The sequence below is a fragment of the Copadichromis virginalis genome, linkage group LG2, assembly GCF_057382275.1.
Source record: "Copadichromis virginalis isolate Kocher_CV1m ecotype Utaka linkage group LG2, C_Virginalis_male_GT1.1, whole genome shotgun sequence".
Classification (NCBI taxonomy): Eukaryota; Metazoa; Chordata; class Actinopteri; order Cichliformes; family Cichlidae; genus Copadichromis; species Copadichromis virginalis.
Window position 1 is genome coordinate 20,363,817 of NC_140619.1, and position 19,775 is coordinate 20,383,591.

The following is a 19,775-nucleotide window of genomic DNA, read 5'->3' on the forward strand; positions in this document are numbered from 1 at the left end:
AGAAAGAGCTTAGAGGTCACAGCAGAGATATGCAAGTATTGCGCTACATTTAGTAATGCCAACATATTAAGAGAACAATATTTGTCTCTCATATATAATACACTGTCAAAGATACTTGACTTTGAGTGAAGATTTAAGGTGATAGGAAATATAAATAACTGCAACAGCAGTGAATTCAAGTTCACTGGTGTAATAACTAATAATGGTTAATATAATAATAACTTTAATATTGGCCATATTATATTTACATTACCAAAGTAAGATGACTTTAGTCTCATGAACAACATTAGCTAGTAAATAACAATTAGCTAATCTTAAAATGACTGCTCAGTACAGAAATGAAGCCCAATAATCACGTTTTTACAGTCCCGTGGTCTCAGCCTCAGATACTTATCAAATCAAAGCTCATGTAGAAACAAACAAATGAACAAAATATTTTTTTCTTCATTTCTGTCAAAAAGTGCTGTACGAAACGTTTCCAGCGGTTAGTATCATAGTTGCTAGGCAACCTGGGCAGCGAGACGGAGGCTAGACCGTCCCATTTCACAAGCCTCGCACTTCCGGCCTTAGCGGTCTTTGAGTACGCGGCCCTTGTGGACCTTTAAGGCTGAAGACCCAGAATTGGGATAGAGCCATAGTGTCGATATGCTAGAGAACATGAGATTGAAAAGCCTGTGATATGTGAACGATTGTGTAACTAGCTTATAATGGAGATACAGAGAAAACTTGATTTGATGAATTCCCAAATAAAAAACATATGTTCCTATTAACACGGACACATCAACATAGTTTCAAATTTGAATGGTTTCTGATAGCTGACACATCACAAAGTATTCCTACACAGTATTTTATTTCGACACCTGCGACCGGAAGTACTGCTATTTGTTTGCGATATACAATCGCTCAAGACACCGCCATCCTTTTCAAGCTAACGAACACTGCCTCGCAAACATACACCACCTAATGGTAGGTTTGACTTAATTCTAATAACAACAGTACAAAGTTCCAGTAGAAAGTTAACGCTAGCAGCTCGAAGCCAAGTGCTCATTAGCTAAGATTAGCTTTCATGTGCTTTTGTGGTGTTTTTGCTAACTTTACTTTGCTTTCCATTAGTCAAAGCTAATAAGCAAGCGAACCATAGCAATTTAAGTCGGTTTAAACGAACCAAACACGTTCTGGGCGTTACAGTTACGAGCACTTTCCATGCTACATACTAATTGCATTATTATATTGCTAATTGCTAAGCTAATACAGTTAAGCGGGTTAATGCTATCTGTGCCTGGAACTTGACGCCGGTTGCCTGACAACCGTAAATTAAAGTGATAGAACCGACTTGCAAGCGAAGCGGTGTGTGCTGCAGTTCATATCAGTGACGGCCGTGACGCACTGAACCCTGTATAACATACATTTTTATCATTTGTTCTCGCTGCAGTGAGCTCTCTGTAAGCTCACTGTAAGGAGGATTAAGTTGTTGTTTCCAGCTCGGTTGTGTAACTTCGCCGGATGGAGATGGACGACGAGCTGGAGAACTTCATCATGGAACGCAAGGCGAGGGTGGCAGAGGATAAAGCCTGTTTAGAACAAGACCCCCCATACATGGAAATGAAGGTGGGTTAGAAATAGATAATTTTCAAGGCAGACCTTTTGATAAACGTCTGAAAAACAACACCGTTTTAGACCAAATAAGAAGTTTATTGAAGTTAAACTTTAGCCGCCCTCTTTGCCGTTATATGCTGTAACTAAGAAGTAATGTGGATCTTCTTTTCCTTCTGACTGACAGGCAAAACCCTACCGAGGCTACGGGTCTACTGCTAAGGAGAACATCCCTCCTAAGTCAAAAGCACAGGGAAGAGGTATAGATCCTGGCCACAATTTGTCACGTCAGTTCATACTTTAAGTTAAATATTATTTAAGTATTTCACTTGTCACTTGAGATTTGTTTTGGTTTAAAATGGAGCACTGTAACAAAAAATAATTTCCCCCAGGGATCAATAAAGTATTCTGATTCTGATTCTGATAACACTGTTTACCTTCTGTCTCTATGAAATGTTGATGTGTTTTCAGAGGAGAGCTGCAGTGTGGGTCTCCCCCTTGGTGTGGAGTACGAGAGGAAGAAACAGAGGCTGCAGCACGAGCTTCGTATGGACTACAGGCGCTACATGACTCGGGTGACTGTCACACACTGCTCTGTTTATGTGTGTGTGTGTGACACTGTAGCGAGTTTGAGTTTTCAATCTATATGTGTCAGATCCTTATTCTAAACTTATACTTTTATGCTGCAAGTTAGCTATCACTTGTCTCAGGTTTACAAAAAAATTACATATCTTTTTCATTTTCTGAGAATTCTTCGGGTATCAAACTGCTTCCATTCTATAAATTGTTGGGGTTTAGTAGACCCAAACATCACAGTTTGCCACAATTCATCCAGCACTATCATCACAGCCTAAAGAGAGCTGCTAGCATCTCTGAGGCTGAGTTAGACTTCTGTGGGGAATCTTTGTAGATAATACTGATGTAAGTGGCTGAAATTGTTGTTGGCATTTATGCTTGTGTGTGCTGCATTATGGGTTAAGTACATTGTGATTGTGTTTTATACATGATGCCAGCCGATAGCTACAAATAAAATGCTGGGACTTTCCCCCCACCTGGGTCCCAACTCGTTGTCATTTTCCTTTTTTTTCGAGTTTGTCCACTTCTTTGTGGATATCCTCACATCCATTCCTATATCAGTCCCCTCTAGCAATTTGCTAACATTTGTGAGGCCTTAGATTGATCCTCGACATGTAGTTACATTTCCAAGGAGGTGCACTTTAGTTACAATGTAGGGTTTCAGTTGGCTTTTCGGTTACAACGTAGCAATATCATGAATTTCCCGCTTAAGTATAAATCTCCAGTAAGGAGGCAAATTTCACCAACTGACCAGGTCACACCTTTAGATGTGTGTGACTGTGCTGAGTGGGGTTTTTCTCTCCATCGTGGAAAAGTTTGCTGGGTATAGGATTTAGAATAAAATGGAGCATTGTTTCTTTGCAGTTTATTGGTGAGAAACTGTTCAATAAACTACATTTTTTTTTAGACATAGTTCTGAGAGAGATTGCAGACAGATTTCCGTGGCGGTGGCTCGGGAGGTAGGACAGATCCTCTAATCGGACGGTTGGTGATTCGATGTCTTCCTTTTGGCAAAATACTGAATTCCACTGAACCCCCAAAGTGTGAATGTGATGTTAGATAGAAAGCACTTGGACACATTGGGTGAATGAGGCATGTTGTATAAAGCGCTCGTCATGCTGTGTCACAAATATGACAAAGCTGTGTGGCAATTGAAAGACAGTCAGGAATAAGAAACATAGAAACCCAACTGAACATGTGCTCGGCCTGTTTATGTTGCTAATCCTGTGTTAATGAAGTAAAAAATAAGACAAAGGTTTCAGTTGTTCTCCATGTAATACAGTGACACACATGAAATATTACACACTCTACTGTAAACATCAGCGTTGTTGCGTACCTATCTGTACACCTGAGGTCGCAGCTCTAGCATCAAAGCCAGTTTTTAGATTCTAGCTACAGTCTGCTCATTAGGTTTACACCACCTGTTTCATCTCTGCTTTTATTTTATGTTACAGAAAAAGTTTGAACGTGTTGAGACTGCAGGACCATTACTCCAGTTCAATAACAGGAGGCCTGTCAAGGTAAATGCCTTAATGTCTTTTATGATTTTAATATATTTAAAGATTAGATGCTTGGCCGAACAGAATGGCTGCTAAAGTGGATGGTAGATGACAACAGTCCTGCTGAAAAGAATTTTCTCATTTGTTCATTTGGAATAAAACACTTTTATTTACCAAAACACTATAAACACAAAAGACTATAAACACAGTTAAGATGCACTGTGAAAGAGCCCACACATGTTTTCATCAGTGATTCTCAATCCGGGCGACTCTTAGTGGAGCGGTTACTTGTGATGTTACCAGATGTTACATAAGCCATTGTCCTGCATGAATCAACATGTGATTGTTGGGAGGATCATGTTGTGGCAGTGCTGAAGCTGTCCTTTTTCACATGCAGGATGCAGCAGTAGAATGTCTGCTTGCTGGCACTATCTGTCGCTGGTACAGTCACACCTCAAACAGACATTTTCCTTCCTACGTAAAACTCTGTTGGCTCAGAGCTTCAGTGTGTGTATAAAAGATGGAGACACCTCAATATGTGCACAAACACCATGTGAATGTCAGTAAAGACTAAAGTTAAAAACTAAGCTAAAACAATAGATCAGCGATTGACGTAGAAAGCTAAACACATCGAGTAAACTGTTGCAACAATAAAGGCTTTCATCTAACTTTATAAGCAATTTAAAGCTGTAAACTTTGAAACAGCACTACTCCAAGTGATACTCGTACAAATGCAGTAGTGACAGCTTGACAGTCCATTAATCCACTCTGATGTGATAATGAAAGACTGTAACATCTAATGTCAGATCAGACAGTAGCTTTGTTACTGTACTTGATTTCATCTAACATGACAAAACGAGCACGGTGGTTCGCGCACAAGAAGGCCCTGAGTTCAATTTCACCATCAGGCTGGCGTCCTTTTGTGTGGAGTTTGCATGTTCTCCCCGTGTTTGTGTGGGTTCTCCCTGGGTACTCCGGCTTCCTCCCACTGTCCAAAGACATGCAGTTTGTTGGGTTAGGTTAATTGATTAATCTAAATTGCCCATAGGTGTGAATGTGAGTGCGCATGGTTGTCTGTCTCTGTGTGTTAGCCCTGCGACAGACTGGCGACCTGTCCAGGGTGCACCCTGGGTGTGCCTTATGATAGCTGGGATAGGCTCCAGCACCCCCCACGACCCCGAAAAGGATAAGTGGATGGATGGATGACAGAACAAAGGCAGCCTCTTTCTTTCTAGTGATCTCTGTTTATTTCTTCAATGTTGCCTTGTTATGATGGTGTGTCCTCTAGCCACGCCTGTCTGTGCTCAAACAGAAGGACGTAGCCACTCTAACAGAGGAGAGCAGGACGCTACACAGGCCTCTGTGCCTAGCTGAGGATGAAGAGAGGCAGTCGCCAGCGCTCTTCAGGCATCGAGACAGGCTGGGGAGGCCAACGGACCAGGAGTCAGAGGGAGAGGAGTGTAAAGATGAAGTGGAGCTGATTGAAGGCACAAGACGTATGGCAGTTAATGGCAATTATGAGAAGAGACGACCTACAAAGACCGATGGCAGGTAGAAGATTTTGTTTTTGTAGTGTTGATTTATGTGTTTATGATAAAAGTAGTGTTAAAGATAGTGACTTCTTTCTCCCTCATTTTATTTGTGTGTTTAGGGAAGATTCAGCTAGTGTTACCAGAGATGGACAGACATCCAGAGTGCGGAACAAATCTGCAGATGCTGAGTTTGCCACTGGCCTTTTAATAGGTAAAAAGACTTCCCGTGAGCAGCTCAAAAAACATCATTTGTGTTAAAACAGCTGAACATACAGTTACAAACTTATGAACCCTTTAAATGTGGAAAAGAATTGGGAAAATGAATTCAAGGTTTCAGATGCGGTCCCGTGTTTTCAGGAACAGTTGATACACATGAGGCTTTGCAGAGGAGGAAGGAGCGCTACCGACAGGAGCTGCAGGAGCAGATAGCTGAGCAGCACCGCAACAAGAAGAGGTGCGTCTTTATTTATGGTGCTTACTAGAAGCCCTAAATATTTCACCACTTAGCACTTAGTTATGACTTGCAGTGGCTGCAGAAATGGATACAAATTTGTCTTTGTTTCAGGGAAAAATATTTCGAGTTGAAAGTCGCAGCAACAGGAATAAATGACCCTGAGAAACAGGTCAGCTTATAGCTCATAAGCCACTCTCCTTTGCTCTGAGAATGTTTACACTGTGCAGGATATTTATCAGCTGTTTCTTTATCCAGCCGGACCGAATCAGACAGTTTGGACTGAGCAGAAGAAAAGGTGCCCAGGTGTCAGATCCTGTAACCACAGGTGATAGATCATCATCAAGTGCTCTACCTGACATCGAGAAGATTGGTGCTAGAGAGAGGGAAATGCCTCCCCTCGGGCAGGCTCACGTGGCCTTCCCGTCCCCTTTGCTGGAGTATAGCTCTGCCCTGGGCTTAGGTGGAAGTGGTCTGCCTCTCAACAGCAAGCCTGCCAACCCTGTGACGTCCATGGACATCCCTAGGTAGTAATACGAAACTTTACATCAGTTACAGTCTGAATGATTTCATAATGCAACACTTAAGATTAGGACAGGAGGCAACACTTGAGCAGCAAGTTGGTTGACAGTTTGACAGTGGAGCCAAATATGTCTGCATTGTTTTCATAACGAAATCAGTTAATAATAGCAATGATGTCATACTGCAGGACATGTTTAAATGAACTGAATGCAGCTGTGGAAGAGTAAACAGTATATAATGGCTCATGTCAGTGAGATCAAACAGTAATGATAATACAGCGTTTTGTTTTGGGAATCAGTGTCCAGTACGTGTTTGTGTGTTGAGAATCTGGATCCAGCAGAATTGACAAACACTGTAGTTAACGTTGCTCAATATAAAGATGTATATCGGATGACGATATGAAAACATCTATCGTCTCATATTATACGCTATCGTTTGTTTCGTGGTGTCACAAAAGAAACCGTTTACGGCAAATCTTTCCATCATTTTGATGGTCACTGTAGAATTTGTTGAAGTTCTCCCTTTTTTTATATTTAATGTAACCACACTACAGACGGACAAGCGACTGTTTTTATGCGTTGTCGTTAGCAACAACGATCGCGTGGCTCCACAATCCGCATGTTTATTTTCCACATAAACCTTTCACAATAAAGTTGAAGATTTGAGATTTTTCAAAATAAACAGAATCATGTGAAATAGTATGCAGAGTGTTTACGGATGAGAGGCCAAAAAACCCCCCCAAAAACCTTAGAGCAGGCTTTTCCCCGCAGCACGCCTTGTAATAAATAGTCACAAAGAAAACTGCGGCCATTTCATCTTATGTAACTCCAGGTACACGACGCCCAGCTGAAAACACTTTGCAAGTCGAGTTGCCTGAGATTCATAGAGTTTACAGAAAATATAAAATTTTTGTGATACATATCGTTGTCGGGACGATAAATATGAGATTTTGGTCATATTGCACGGCCCTAGCTGCAGTTAATGAAAAGGACCTTAAAGAGAAACTAGAATGATTAACCGTTGCAGGGCTTCATGAACCCTTTAAAGACACTTAAAAAAACACTAACTAGTCACAGTCCCAGCTGAATCCAGAAATTCATTCAGGATTGAATATTTATTTAGTTACAAATCACATGTTTTGAAATGGTTCCTCCCCAGACATCCTCTGTTTCATCCCCGCCCACCTCCTTCAGTGAGTGATGCATACAGAAGCCCCTACGTAGAGCCACATCACTACGCCAACAGAAGCATGCTTGATCCAAACATGGCCTACTGTAAGTCCGGGTCTCTGTTACATGGGAGTAAAAACACTTTCTGGTCTACATTACAAAACCTGATCTGAGTATAATTGGTATATTAGACAGGTGTTCTACTTTTAGTTTATTATGTGATTGATTTTCTTTCAGACGGGCACATGCCTGCTCCTGGTGCTGGCTTTCCCACGCCCTACTGGAATGTCCCACCAGGGGAAGTTGTGCCCAGCCAGCTTGGTAACCACAGCCCTCAGAGCCAGCACAGTGGCAGCAGCTTTCCTGAGCCTCCTATGCAGTAAATATCTACTCTTACAGTTTTCTAGAAGACAAGATGGCAGTAATTATATCTGTTATACCTGCACGCACACAGTCATGTTAGTGAATCCTGCCCAGGCCAAGTAAACTCATTATAGTTTCCAACAGAATGGTAAGAACGTGGCTTTAACTCCTGTTTGTGTTTGCTGTAAGACATGGTAGTAAGACACACCAACCAAAGTGCTCATCGGGTCTCAACTACTCTAACAGGCCCAGCAACGAGACGGCTACTGAACCATCGCATGCCTACATGTTCCCTTCAGAGAGATCCAGATCAGCCAGGGAAAGGATTTTGAGCTACAGGGATGCTCTGAAACAACAGGTAGGTGAGATAAAAGGAACCCTTTTCTTTGTGCTGCCACCACCCAAAGAACTTAAATTTTGTTGGTGCTCGTGATACAGCAAATCTAGTAACAACAGTGTTAAAGTATAAGCACAGAAGAATGTCGATGGATGTGGATTTGATTTATATGATTAAGGGGGGGGCTTTAAATCACCAGAGAAGCATTCAGCACCGTTGATATTTAAAGGTGAATAAATTTGGCCATCACGGACGTTTGTGGTGATGATGTTGCTGGGCTCCTGCTTTGTTATTTGACTGAAAACAGTATTGGTAGAGAGTTGAAGGTAATGAAATTTCACTGCATCCTAGTGTGTGATGTGTTGACAGGAAGCTTCCAGGAGTGGAAACGGTGAGCTTTACAGCAAGGTAAAATGGATAAGGCTCCCTGTAAGTTATCTGGAATCAAAAATCCTTCTCATGTATTAGTCGAGTTGGCTGTAGAAGTAATTCTGAGATCCTCCTCTGTTCAGTTACTTCATAACCAAATCCCACCCTGACCCCTTTTATTGTGAAAATCCTCTTTCCATCTGCTTAGCGTGCATTTTCCCCTGGTCTTCTCTTTAGCATACAAGATCACTGCAGACTCCCTAAAATGTTTTCCAGGTAGTTCGTCGCTGTGCTTTGGTTCCTTGTCGTTCTGGTGCAGTAATAACTTAATTCTTCTGCTTTTTTTGGTTCCATATTTGCAGCTCATGTTTGAAAGCTTCTGATAAACTGAGCTGAAATGTGAAAACTGGAACAAATGAAGTCAACACAAGATATTCAGTTTTACTTTTGTTTTGTTTTTTTAAATGTTTTTGAATTTATATAATAGGCATCTTGACACATTTAATGAGAAAACGGTGGTAACATTCATCACTGAGGCTTACTGTTTTCATCAATTGGACAGATAGTTGTGGTGAAAATAGAACATTTCACAGTGTCTTGGGAACATAGTTGTTGATCGCTGACATTTGATGAGTGTTGAATAAACCGAGAAATACTGTTTGTTAGATCCAGGAGCAACAGGAGCGGAGGCGTCAGGAGAGGGAGGACAGGGAGCGTTACGAGGCTCAGCTGGAGGCTGACATGAAGAACCACCAGCCCTGGGGGAGAGGTGGAGGAGGAGCGCCGCTGAGGGACAGCACTGGAAATCTCATTGGTATGTCCCGCTTTGTACCGTCTTTTTATAGTATGCAGCATGTAACGAATTCAGAGGAGCTGTTCTAACTTAGCCTGCCTGACTCTGCAGCTGATCTCAGTCAGATGCACAAGCTGAACAAGGAGGCGTACAGCAACCCGGAGCAGCGGCAGAGGAGAGCCACAGCTGCTGCGGCAGCCAGCCGGACTGAGCACCTGGACCCCAATGAGAGGGTTTCTGGTAGTGTGGCATCCATAGCACTAGAAATATGACTTTGCTTTATTTAGCTTTTGTTTGCTATCAGATTATTGGTGACACCACAGCCATAAAACACAAAGAAAACAGGCTAAAACTGGCTGTTACTTCAATGTTCAGAAACTGGCATCTCCACCGAGTAGCATATCAGAATATCCAGAAACAACAGCATTGAGACTGATACGTTTATTTTGAAAGATCTGTTTCATGTTTTGTAGGTTTCACCCATGTACAAACCCCACAGTTTGCCAGAGGCAAAGTATTTGCCAGCCAGCCCACAGAGCAACAGCTCCAGGAGCAGGACAAGTACAAAGCTTACCTCAAACAGCAGGTAAAAGGCTACGCAGCTGGGGGCATTTCTCCTGTCGGTATTATATGCTACGCTGTCTTGTTGAAAATCGCTGGTTTAGTTCTTTATCAGCCTGCATTTGTTTGCAGATCGAGGAAAAAATGCATAAAAGGGCAGAGGAGAGAGAACGAATCAGGCTGGAGGAAGAGAAGGAGGAGAAGAGGCTGGCAGAGCAGAGGGCTCGCATCCAGAGGGAGTACGAGGAGGAGCAAGAGAGGAAGAAACGAAAGGAAATGGAGGTGAGAAACTAAAATCTGACGGATAGAAAGGCTTCGATTTGATTCGACTCGACTCGATTGGTAATTTGTTTCAATCGAATCGAAGGCTTCATCTCTGACTTAGGCTACGTTCACACTGCAGGCGAAAGTGCATCAAATCCAACTTTTCTGACCCTATGCAACCCATATCCGATCATGGTATGACAGTGTGAATGGCACAAAACCGATCTGGGTCACTTCTGTATGTGTTACTGAAGACGATACATATCTGCTGTTTGAATGGTCATGTTGCATTAAATCCGTCTTTTACGTCACTGATACAAGACAGATGCCAATTATCAGCGCCGGAGAAGACATCGGGAACGCTTCCTGGCCATCCAGTGAAACTGTTGGGAAGACAACGTTGGAGAAACATGAACATTTTATTTGTACTGTATAATCTACAGATTCTGACAAATCTGCAACTATCCTTTGAAGCACCGCTCCTCTCTAAAACAGCAATAAGGATCATTATTAGGCCAAATGTAAATAACAAAATAACTTTATAACTTAAAGCAAAATTGGGAAATGTAAAGTCCGAAGTCTTTATATTAAGGGCCATCAGTCAAACAATACTGTTTGCTCTGAGTCTAAACAGAGCGTGTTGTGTGTGACGTCTTCTTTTGCGCATGCGGCCGCTTTGAGGGCCGTGAACCGTTCACACTAGAGCGCGTTTGCTGTCACATTTTATTTGTTGTGTGAACAAGCAGAAAAAAAAATTGGATTTGAGCATTAAGACATGCAGTGTGAACGTAGCCAAAGTCACTTTGAGTACTTTGGCAGGTGTTTTTATGCCTGTCTGTCGACCGATCTTTTCTGTGCAAGATGTAGTCATGAAACTGTGCAGATGTGTAGCTGAATTTAAAATCAGGGTTGAGTCCAGAGATGGGCGTTGGCCAACCCCTACAGAGTGAACACGCATGTAGTAACAAGTGCACACAGGTTGGACTGTAAATCATGTTGCTGGGGATTGCGGATGTTGTGATGGTCTCTAATTATAACACATTGCAAGTCTTTCTCATTTCCCTAAATCTTTGTCTTGTGCACTTCCTCTAATATTTTTTCTTTCTCTCAGCAAAAGGCCAAGAATGAGGAGCTGATTCAGCTGGCTGAACAGAGGAAGAAGGAAGCTGAGAGGATAAAGAAGGAAGCAGAGGAGAAGGAGAGTGCGATACTGAGGAGACAGTATGAGATAGAGAGACAGGCACGGGTGGAAGAGGTCAGTTCACAGATGTACAGCTGTGTCACGCTGTCCATCTTTTGACTTGATGCCTACTTAATAATCCAGGTAACAAAATCCCAGAAAGCAAATTGTCCCAATCATTAATCACTAAGAGTACTGATCACAGAAAGCTGTGGAATGGCTGAAATCACAGGATTGTAACATAGTGAAAGATACATTTTCGCCCCCTCGGTGGGTCAGAGACGGTCATTCCCTTTTCACATAAATGGTCTTCATGACTCTGTGATCCTGCTTCAGTGATGAACTTATACACCTGGACAGAGACGGAGTCACTATGAGCTGGTAAATAGGCGGCTGAGTCCTGGCGTGATGAGGTAGCTCTTCTGCTCAGCCAGAAGTTGTTCGGTTTTCAATGCTTTGGCACTTGAACCCCAGGGTTAGTATCTCAGGTGTTTGTGTGTGTTGGAAAGTGCTCAGGCACGTATAGATTGGGTGATTGAGAAAGTGCTTTGAGTGTTTAAGTTGAGCAGAACGATAAATACCAGTCCAGTTACTATACTGGTCTTTGTTTTGAGGGACGCGATCCTCGAGGTTGGATCTCCCCGAGTCCAGATGAACAAAATGAACTCCATTGCTCACTTTTGTTAACTGTTTACACTTATTGTGAAACACAATTTGTAGTACTGTCAGGGTTAAAGTCAGTTTATACAAGGAACAGAAGTATGAGATGCGAAGCAGACATCTGATGTTCAGGAATAAAAGTCATCATCCTCCATGTGACCAAATGTCTGCTCAGGTGTTGTATTTATGTTTCATATTTCAAGACACACATAACTACAAAGACTGTAACCAGTGACCAGCTGACCACCAGTGTTGGGAAGGTTACTCTTAAAATGTATTCCATTACAGAATACAGAATACATGCCCCAAAATGTATTCTGTAACGTATTCCGTTACGTTACTCAATGACAGTAACGTATTCTGAATACTTTGGATTACTTAATATATTATCATGCTTTTTACAACAACGTGAATGTACTATTGCTGTGTGATTTATTACTATTACTGAAGGTCCGCGACTCCGAACTGTAGTAAAGGGACCTCTGACTAATACGGCGGGGTCCCTGTCGGCTCGTAGCCGAAAACTAGCTTTACTTTGTTGTGTGGGTCAACTTTTCTTGCGACAGACAGAGAGAGGCGTTGAAAGACTGCTCCAACGGAACTTATTGTTTTCGGAGGAAAACACGAACACGGTGTACAGTCGAGTCTTAATAGCTCACTTACAACTGGGCTCGTCAGGCACTCTTCTTGGCTGAAGTGGTTATTATTATATTTACATGCTTCCAGCTCCCGTTTTTCCTCGATGACAACTCCTACCTTTCCACTCCTTTTTCTCCCTCCTCGCGCTCACAGACTCATAACGTGTATGGCAGTCCATTCTCCCTGCAACACGGACTACACTGCCCATGATGCTACATTCTTTAGAGCTATGCTTGTAGCATTCTGCCTGTTAGCTTAGCACAACAACAACAACAACAACAAGGCGCTCTCTCACCCAAATCAAAATCAAATCAAATCACTTTTATTGTCACATCACATGTGCAGGTACATTGGTACAGCACATGTGAGTGAAATTCTTGTGTGCGAGCTTCACAAGCAACAGAGTTGTGCAAAATACAATAATGTAAACAAGCAAAATACAAGAATGGCTACATCTGAAACTAATAAATATATGTACAATATATAATAGTATATGTATTTCTGGATGTGTATACTAAATATTTTTCTACGTGTGTGTGTGTGTGTGTGTGTGTACACATATTTTACAAATTAAATAGAGTAAACAATAAGTAGAATATTTAAAATAAATAAAATAAAATATACAGAGTGAGACATGTGCAAAACAGTGGCATTACTGTACAGTATGGAAACACACTGTCGCAGAGAGAGAGAGCGTCACCCTGTAACCATGGCAACCGTAACGCTGCCGCCTGGAACGAAAGAACGTAGCTGTCAAACAAAACCCAAACAGTCCTGACCCGCGACAAAATGAAACAGGAAAGTACCGCAGTGTAATCCATTTATTTCAACAAAGTAACTGTATTCTGAATACCACCTTTTTAAACGGTAACTGTAACGGAATACAGTTACTCATATTTTGTATTTTAAATACGTAACGGCGGTACATGTATTCCGTTACTCCCCAACACTGCTGACCACCAACATACAAATACTGTATGTGTCTGTGTGTTCACTTGAATTATTTGAAGACACCCCTTCATTATTTTGATCCAAAGACCAAACAGTGCCACTATTTGGTTTATCCCTTCCCACACCAGCGGAGTTGAGCTACCGTGCATGGTGCTGGTGTGAGCACTGGGAGCAATTAGTTGGGGTTCAATGTTTTGTCCAAGGACACTCTGACAGATGGACAAGCCTGTCAGCCCTGTGGTTACTGGGCCACCTACCTCCTGAACGACAGCTGCTTCTTTTAATTTCTTTCCTTTGATTAGCTTTCAAGATGAAAATGGCCGTCGCTGATTCCACTCAGGACACTCTCACTCAGTTCAGATCACTTCAGTCCTGCTTTATTGGCATGATGGTTTCTGAAAAAGATATTCTCAAAGCACCAAAATACTATTAACAGCAGAGCAATATAAACATGATGATGTGGAAAAAAATAAAATGAAACAGTTTTTATATCAATATGTTTGATTAAATAGAGCACACAGATTAATTCACAAAGGTGTGTGTGTGTGTGTGTGTGTGTGTGTGTGTGTGTGTGTGTGTGTGTGTGTGTGTGTGTGTGTGTGTGTGTAATCGTGTTCAATCGTGTTCTTAGGTCAAGATGAAGGTAGTCACCATTTGTAGGGACTTCTTCTCTTGTAGCTACACTGCTATACCCTTCTTCCAAATATTCTGAACAATAAGTTTCAAATAATCAGTTGGCTTATATTAACTGTAGTATTTTAAAGTTTTATGTAGTAAATCACAAGCTGTGTGTCTTCAGGTCTACAGGGAACCCTCACCTCCAATCCCCACTCTGCAGAAGAAACGTGGCCTTCACCAGTATACCCCCAGACCTCCCACTGCTGACAGCCAACACTCTACAGTCCCATCGTCTGTAAGTCTCTTACACTCACTTCCATTAGTCTCACAGCATCTTGAGGTTGGTTTATCTTATGTGAACATGTTTGAGGGTTGAATGCACCCAGAGGTTTTTTGTAAAAGTTGTTATGCTAATGTTACTCATCCAGACTGAGTAACACTTTCTGTGTAAGTTTCAGTCTGTTGCACATGTACACATTTATTTCATGTCTCTTATGCATAGCTTTTCAGAGTTACTCAGGTCACAGTTAGCCGGTGCTAACTACCTGCAACAAGTCTTTTCTACAAGTGTTTGCACAGATCACATCTGTACTGTGATGAATAATGATGTGAAAGGCATTAAAGTCAAGACTCAATGACAGAATGTTACCAGCAGTGTTTTGTATTTAATATTTGAAAGGCTTAAACACAGGCTACTATAGCTGCACTGTTTTTAAGACTTTTCTTGGTCCAGTTTATTTAAAAGTTAGAAAATGTTTAATTTATTTCTCTGTAATAGAATATTTTCTGCTAAAATCCTTTGTGAATTAATCTTTTTGTTTTTAAGGAGCGGTCTCTGTCCGGTCTGCAGTCCCCTCCCGTCCCTGCTTGTAGGAACCAGTTGCGAGCTGCAGGTACTGTGTGAGAGCAAACATAGACGCCTCTGATCATATCTGCAGGATCTTTGTGTTGGGCTCAGTCTCCCATAAACAGTGTTACATTTTCTTTGACACTTAGAGTGATCCGTCCTTTCTTACACATCGACTCGGCTGTGTTTCTTTACGTTTTGTTGGTGCTGAGAAGGGTAATGATATTGAAAACACTGTATCAGCTATAGACTGTGTGTGTTTTAGGAGACCGTTGCGATCTGTTCAGTGAGCTGTCAGCATTGCGTCGGCAGCTCCGCAATGAACAAAAACGCCTGGAGGGTGACCTGCAGCAGGCGGATTGGGAGGATTTAGACTCTCCTCTGAATAACAGGTAAAACACATTCATCACTCATGCTGTAACCTTTGGCATACTAATGGATGCATATACATTTACTGGACTTCATATTGGATGTAGCTGTGCATCAGTTAATGCACATTGCATACTTAGATATTTCATATTGTAACCACCAAAAGTGTTCTTCTCTGTGTTTGTCGACAGCAGCTTTGCAGGCTTTTGCTTTCATGTTGTCACCAGGAGACTGTGTTACAGATTGCTCTTAGTTGTGCTGTTGTTGGTCCTTCAGAAAGACGTGGAGAAGAGTGAAGTTAGTGTTGAAATCTCCCAATTCTTTGAATCTTTGGGCTGAAGGAGGGACAATACTCGGTGTATCAATGCTCAATCAACAATCATTTATTTCCATACAATTCAACAGTCAGAGCATTACAACGTCCGGACGGGAGAGATGCTACCAGAGGGTCAGGCACATGTCTCAAAATGGTGACGGGTTGCTCAGCTTTTTATAGTCTCTAGTGGCCCCCAGCTAGTCGTAAAAGCCAAAACATCACATTTTTTCTCTGTTACAGCGCCTAAGTTATGACCTCGGCAGTTGTTTCTCTGCTTTCTGTAAGGTGGGGGTGTGGAATGTGGTCTATCTATCTCCCCTGTCTTTAGACACAGAGTCTCCTGCTTACAATCTTCTCTTCATGATTCAACACTTAAGCATGTCAAGAAAACAGTGTAACACATTCCCAGCAGATCAAGGATACAGAGTGATGCACATTTATCTAATGAACTAATATGTGAATATGTTCTGTTAACTCAAAAGTATAATGAGAACTAAACTACATACAGCTCACACACTCTATATTAAAGGGTATAATGTGATCTACAGCAGTATTCTAATTCAACTACTTTGATTACATATATAAGGTAACATATAATAACAGAATAATCTAATAATTCCCCCTTTTGATCTCTGAAAGAGATCACTTACAACATGCACTCCAGGGTCGCAAGGTCCAAGTTTTCTTGATCCTGAGGCCCTCTGTCCCCCTTTAACCGGTGGACCATATGTGGGATGACCTCTGTGTTCACGCAGTTCAGATGCAAGCAAAGTTAGATTTACAACCATAACAGCAGTTACAGATGACTCTCCCATCACTCCCCAATTCTCCCACAGCTTTATTTTGGTGCTCCAGTTTTCCACTCCCATTTTAATGCCCCCTTATACCTTTCAAATGTACTTAGACTAGAACCTCTGTCTAAGGAGCTTTTAACCTTTATTTTTATTGCTGCAGCTACCAGTGTCTTCCAGTTGGGTGATTCTCAGCTTCTTTCTTCGACCTCCGGGGTTAGACCACCCTTTAGTCATTGCACAGTTCTGGGGATTATTCTGCCCCGATTTCAAACAAGGATCTGTGTGTTTTGGGTTCACCGGCGTGTCCCCCTTTTTGCCAAGAGCCTCTTGAACCTCTTTGGTCTGGTGTTCCTGGTTTTCGCCAACCCCTTCATGGTTATTGCTGTGTTTGTGGGATCCATCTTCTCCAGGAGCCCAAACGTCATGACACTTGACCCCAGTTGCTGTCTCGGCAGTCCCTACATCTGTCCCTGCTGTGAAGGGTCCTCACATCTCCGGGTCCCCATCTGGTGTCTGTTCCTTTCTCTGCAAGAGACAGAAAACCAAAACACCTCTCTCCCTAGCCTTGATAATCTAATATTGTTATCCATTGTTCTTCTAATGATTCAAATTTGGTTTAAAATATTATGTTCAGGACTTATTCTAATCATAATCTATGTGTGTGTAAAAGAAATCAAAAATTAGTGAACCCTTTCTAAGTCTAACACATTATAAGCTTAAGTTTTACCATAGCTAATTTATTAAACACAAAAATAAACTCATAGAAATTTTCATATCACCATTGTTTGATGTTCAAACTCAACTCCCCCTTTTTGACACACTCCCATGTGTCAATTCATTGGAGCTAGACAATTAAAAGAGAAGGTTGGTGACATCATATCTCAGAAAGTATCAGAAATTCTTCTCTCGAGTACCGTTGCTCCAGCCTTGTCATCCCTGAGGATCTTCGATCCCGAAAATGTCCCTTCTCCTCATGTAATAAAGTCTGTCATCCTTCCATGCCCTGGTAACTGGTCCATCCAGAGCTGTAACATTTTGAAATGTACATACAACAAGCCAAACCACACCTTGGTCACACCAACCCTTTTCTGCCCTGAAGATGTCCAACACCATCTTAGTCTGGACCAGGGTTGTAATAGTTTTGCAATTTTCATCAGTTTTAATCAGTTTTTACCAATTGTTTGCTAGTTTAGTTTAGTTTTTATTTTCTGAAAATCCTTAGTTTCAATTTAGTTTTATTTGTGTTTTGCAAAAAATTAAGTGTAACAAAATCCCAGTTCCATCATATCAGTCATGCTCTTCTGGTTATCCTTGGGTGTTGAGACTAATAACTATTAACTCTTGCCGCACCGAGTGGTCCTAATTTTGGTTGAAGTGAATTGATAACCTTTTGAAGGCGATTGTTTCACACCTTTATTTAGATGTCCCAGTCCTGTTGTCTCGGGATACATCACGCTGCCTTATCTGGGGTTAGCTGTTTTCTGGGGATGCGGGTTGAGTGGGTGAGCTCTTCAAGGAGGGGGAGTGTGCTCCCCCTGATGAGGTCTTCTAGGTAAGCTAGGTTAGCCTTCTTGTGTGAGCTTTTCAAGTGCACTTTAAGGTTAGTGGGACTTTTAGTTTTATAAATGTCCCTCATGTCCCCCTGATGACCCAGTATTTCATTTTTGCACACTGTAGTACACATTTTAGTTTTTGCTTGTAGCTCGCATACTCTACTTGCCACTCCTCTAAGTCCTGATGTTTCTTAGAGAGGGCAACAGTACCTTTAAAATTATATCACATGTATTGGTGTGGCCTTGCCAATTGCTTTGCCCACCTTTTCAAAATGGCTGGCGTGCCCACAAGCACATTTCATGGAAAAAGAAAGGTAAGCTTGATATTTACATTTAAAATGTTTTGTTAAACTCAGATTTTTATTTTATTCTTTTTGCAAGTACCCCTCCTCGGTGGCGAGAAACTGTTGGTGTGGTCAAGTGGGTGCTCTAGAAACAAACGCTCAGGACAGAACAGTTATCAGTCATGTACTTCCTACAAATTTTGCATATGTTTTATTTCATATTGATCCTCTGAGTGTAATGGTACATTTTAATTTGAATTTATCCAAACTAAACACAATATTTTCTTTATTTACTTTGCTCTTGTTCTTTTTCAGTACCACATCCTATCAAATGTCCCTGTCGATTATATTCTACATTTAATAACTTACTATTTCAAGTGAGAACCTAAATCACGTGGACCAATGTTTATTATTGCATATCTCTATTCTGAATGTGGCCAGTCATTCATAGGTATTGTTCAATTTTGGCGATTTTCCTCTATAAAATTTAATTGACTTTTTACAGTGGCCTGCTGTGGTTAATAGTAACATATTCCAGTCATGAGTGGTATCAAAAGTCTTCTCCACTGTAGCATTTGGCATTCCCAATAATATAACATGATACCTTAATCAAAACACAGCTACTATAGCACAGTTTTCTTAATGCAAACATCGGTAACTCAAAATCAGCAACCACAGTGTTAAGTCTGCAGTTCATACTTATGTGAAGCTAGAGTCTCCTCCTCCAGTCTCTCTTATCCTCCTGCTCCTGCAAAAACAAAACAAACAAAACGAAGCATCCACCCTTCTCCTGTCGGCTGGGTGAATTGTTTATTGGCATTTACTAATCCTAAAGTGGGTGCAGTCATTGTCTCAGTATCAAGTCAGTCAAAACTTTTAGTCGTCAGTCCATCACAGTCCATTCACATGCATACCTCCATACACATTCATACCAGATGTTGCTGATAATGGAGTCTCACGCGTAACCTATTCGAGCATCCATCATCAGCAAGATGACGTCATCATTTTAAAGGAAAACAATTCCTTGTTGTTTTTTGGGCCGGATTGACTCGGTGCAATCCTTTTAGACTCAGAACTTCTCAGTGTTCCCTATAAGTGAATTTCTCCCAAGCCAATTACAATCATGGAGAAGCACACTTTGCAACTGTTTTTGTAAGAATATTTCATAGCGCTTTAAATTTCAATCTTTCAGGCCTGGTTTAAAGAGCTGATTGTTAAATCATAAACTCACAAAATATCAACATATCACCACCGGTGGATCACACCTCTCAGATTTTCTTATCTCAGTGCACTGTAACAAAAACGAAAACAGACATAACCAACAAAATACTACTAAAATAACACAAACTAGGGCCCGTTGCAGACATGTCCAAGCATAAAACTATCCCTCTCTCGCTTACGAGAAAGAACAAGCCAAAGCTCACTGATAAAATCAAGCTAGCGCTAAACAAAACCAAACAATCAACCAGAAATTCACAGGAACATTTTGCTTCCTGCCGGGACAATATTGTGTGGGAATGAGAACCTCAGGTGCC

At 41.5% G+C, this 19,775-nt stretch overlaps 1 protein-coding gene across 6 annotated transcripts in view; it reads left to right on the plus strand.

Annotated features, from left to right (window-relative positions):
• The first annotated feature begins 540 nt into the window (after positions 1-540).
• The window catches only part of LOC146717207 (centrosome and spindle pole associated protein 1-like), a 28,130-nt gene continuing 8,895 nt past the window's right edge, over positions 541-19,775 (plus strand). Inside the window, exons 1-22 of one of the 6 annotated variants that reach the window (XM_085472927.1) lie at positions 541-966; positions 1,433-1,608; positions 1,781-1,880; positions 2,065-2,168; positions 3,624-3,689; positions 4,957-5,219; positions 5,320-5,411; positions 5,558-5,654; positions 5,766-5,823; positions 5,910-6,178; positions 7,332-7,447; positions 7,580-7,721; positions 7,952-8,063; positions 8,412-8,450; positions 9,078-9,225; positions 9,316-9,444; positions 9,678-9,790; positions 9,898-10,047; positions 11,141-11,284; positions 14,259-14,372; positions 14,904-14,970; positions 15,190-15,316. In XM_085472927.1, the coding sequence (XP_085329053.1) occupies positions 1,504-1,608; positions 1,781-1,880; positions 2,065-2,168; positions 3,624-3,689; positions 4,957-5,219; positions 5,320-5,411; positions 5,558-5,654; positions 5,766-5,823; positions 5,910-6,178; positions 7,332-7,447; positions 7,580-7,721; positions 7,952-8,063; positions 8,412-8,450; positions 9,078-9,225; positions 9,316-9,444; positions 9,678-9,790; positions 9,898-10,047; positions 11,141-11,284; positions 14,259-14,372; positions 14,904-14,970; positions 15,190-15,316 (2,555 nt within the window). In that variant the 5' untranslated portion in view covers positions 541-966; positions 1,433-1,503. The remainder of the gene's footprint in view (positions 967-1,432; positions 1,609-1,780; positions 1,881-2,064; positions 2,169-3,623; positions 3,690-4,956; positions 5,220-5,319; positions 5,412-5,557; positions 5,655-5,765; positions 5,824-5,909; positions 6,179-7,331; positions 7,448-7,579; positions 7,722-7,951; positions 8,064-8,411; positions 8,451-9,077; positions 9,226-9,315; positions 9,445-9,677; positions 9,791-9,897; positions 10,048-11,140; positions 11,285-14,258; positions 14,373-14,903; positions 14,971-15,189; positions 15,317-19,775) is intronic. The other 5 variants (XM_085472945.1, XM_085472950.1, XM_085472937.1 and 2 more) reach the window with 5 other exon arrangements.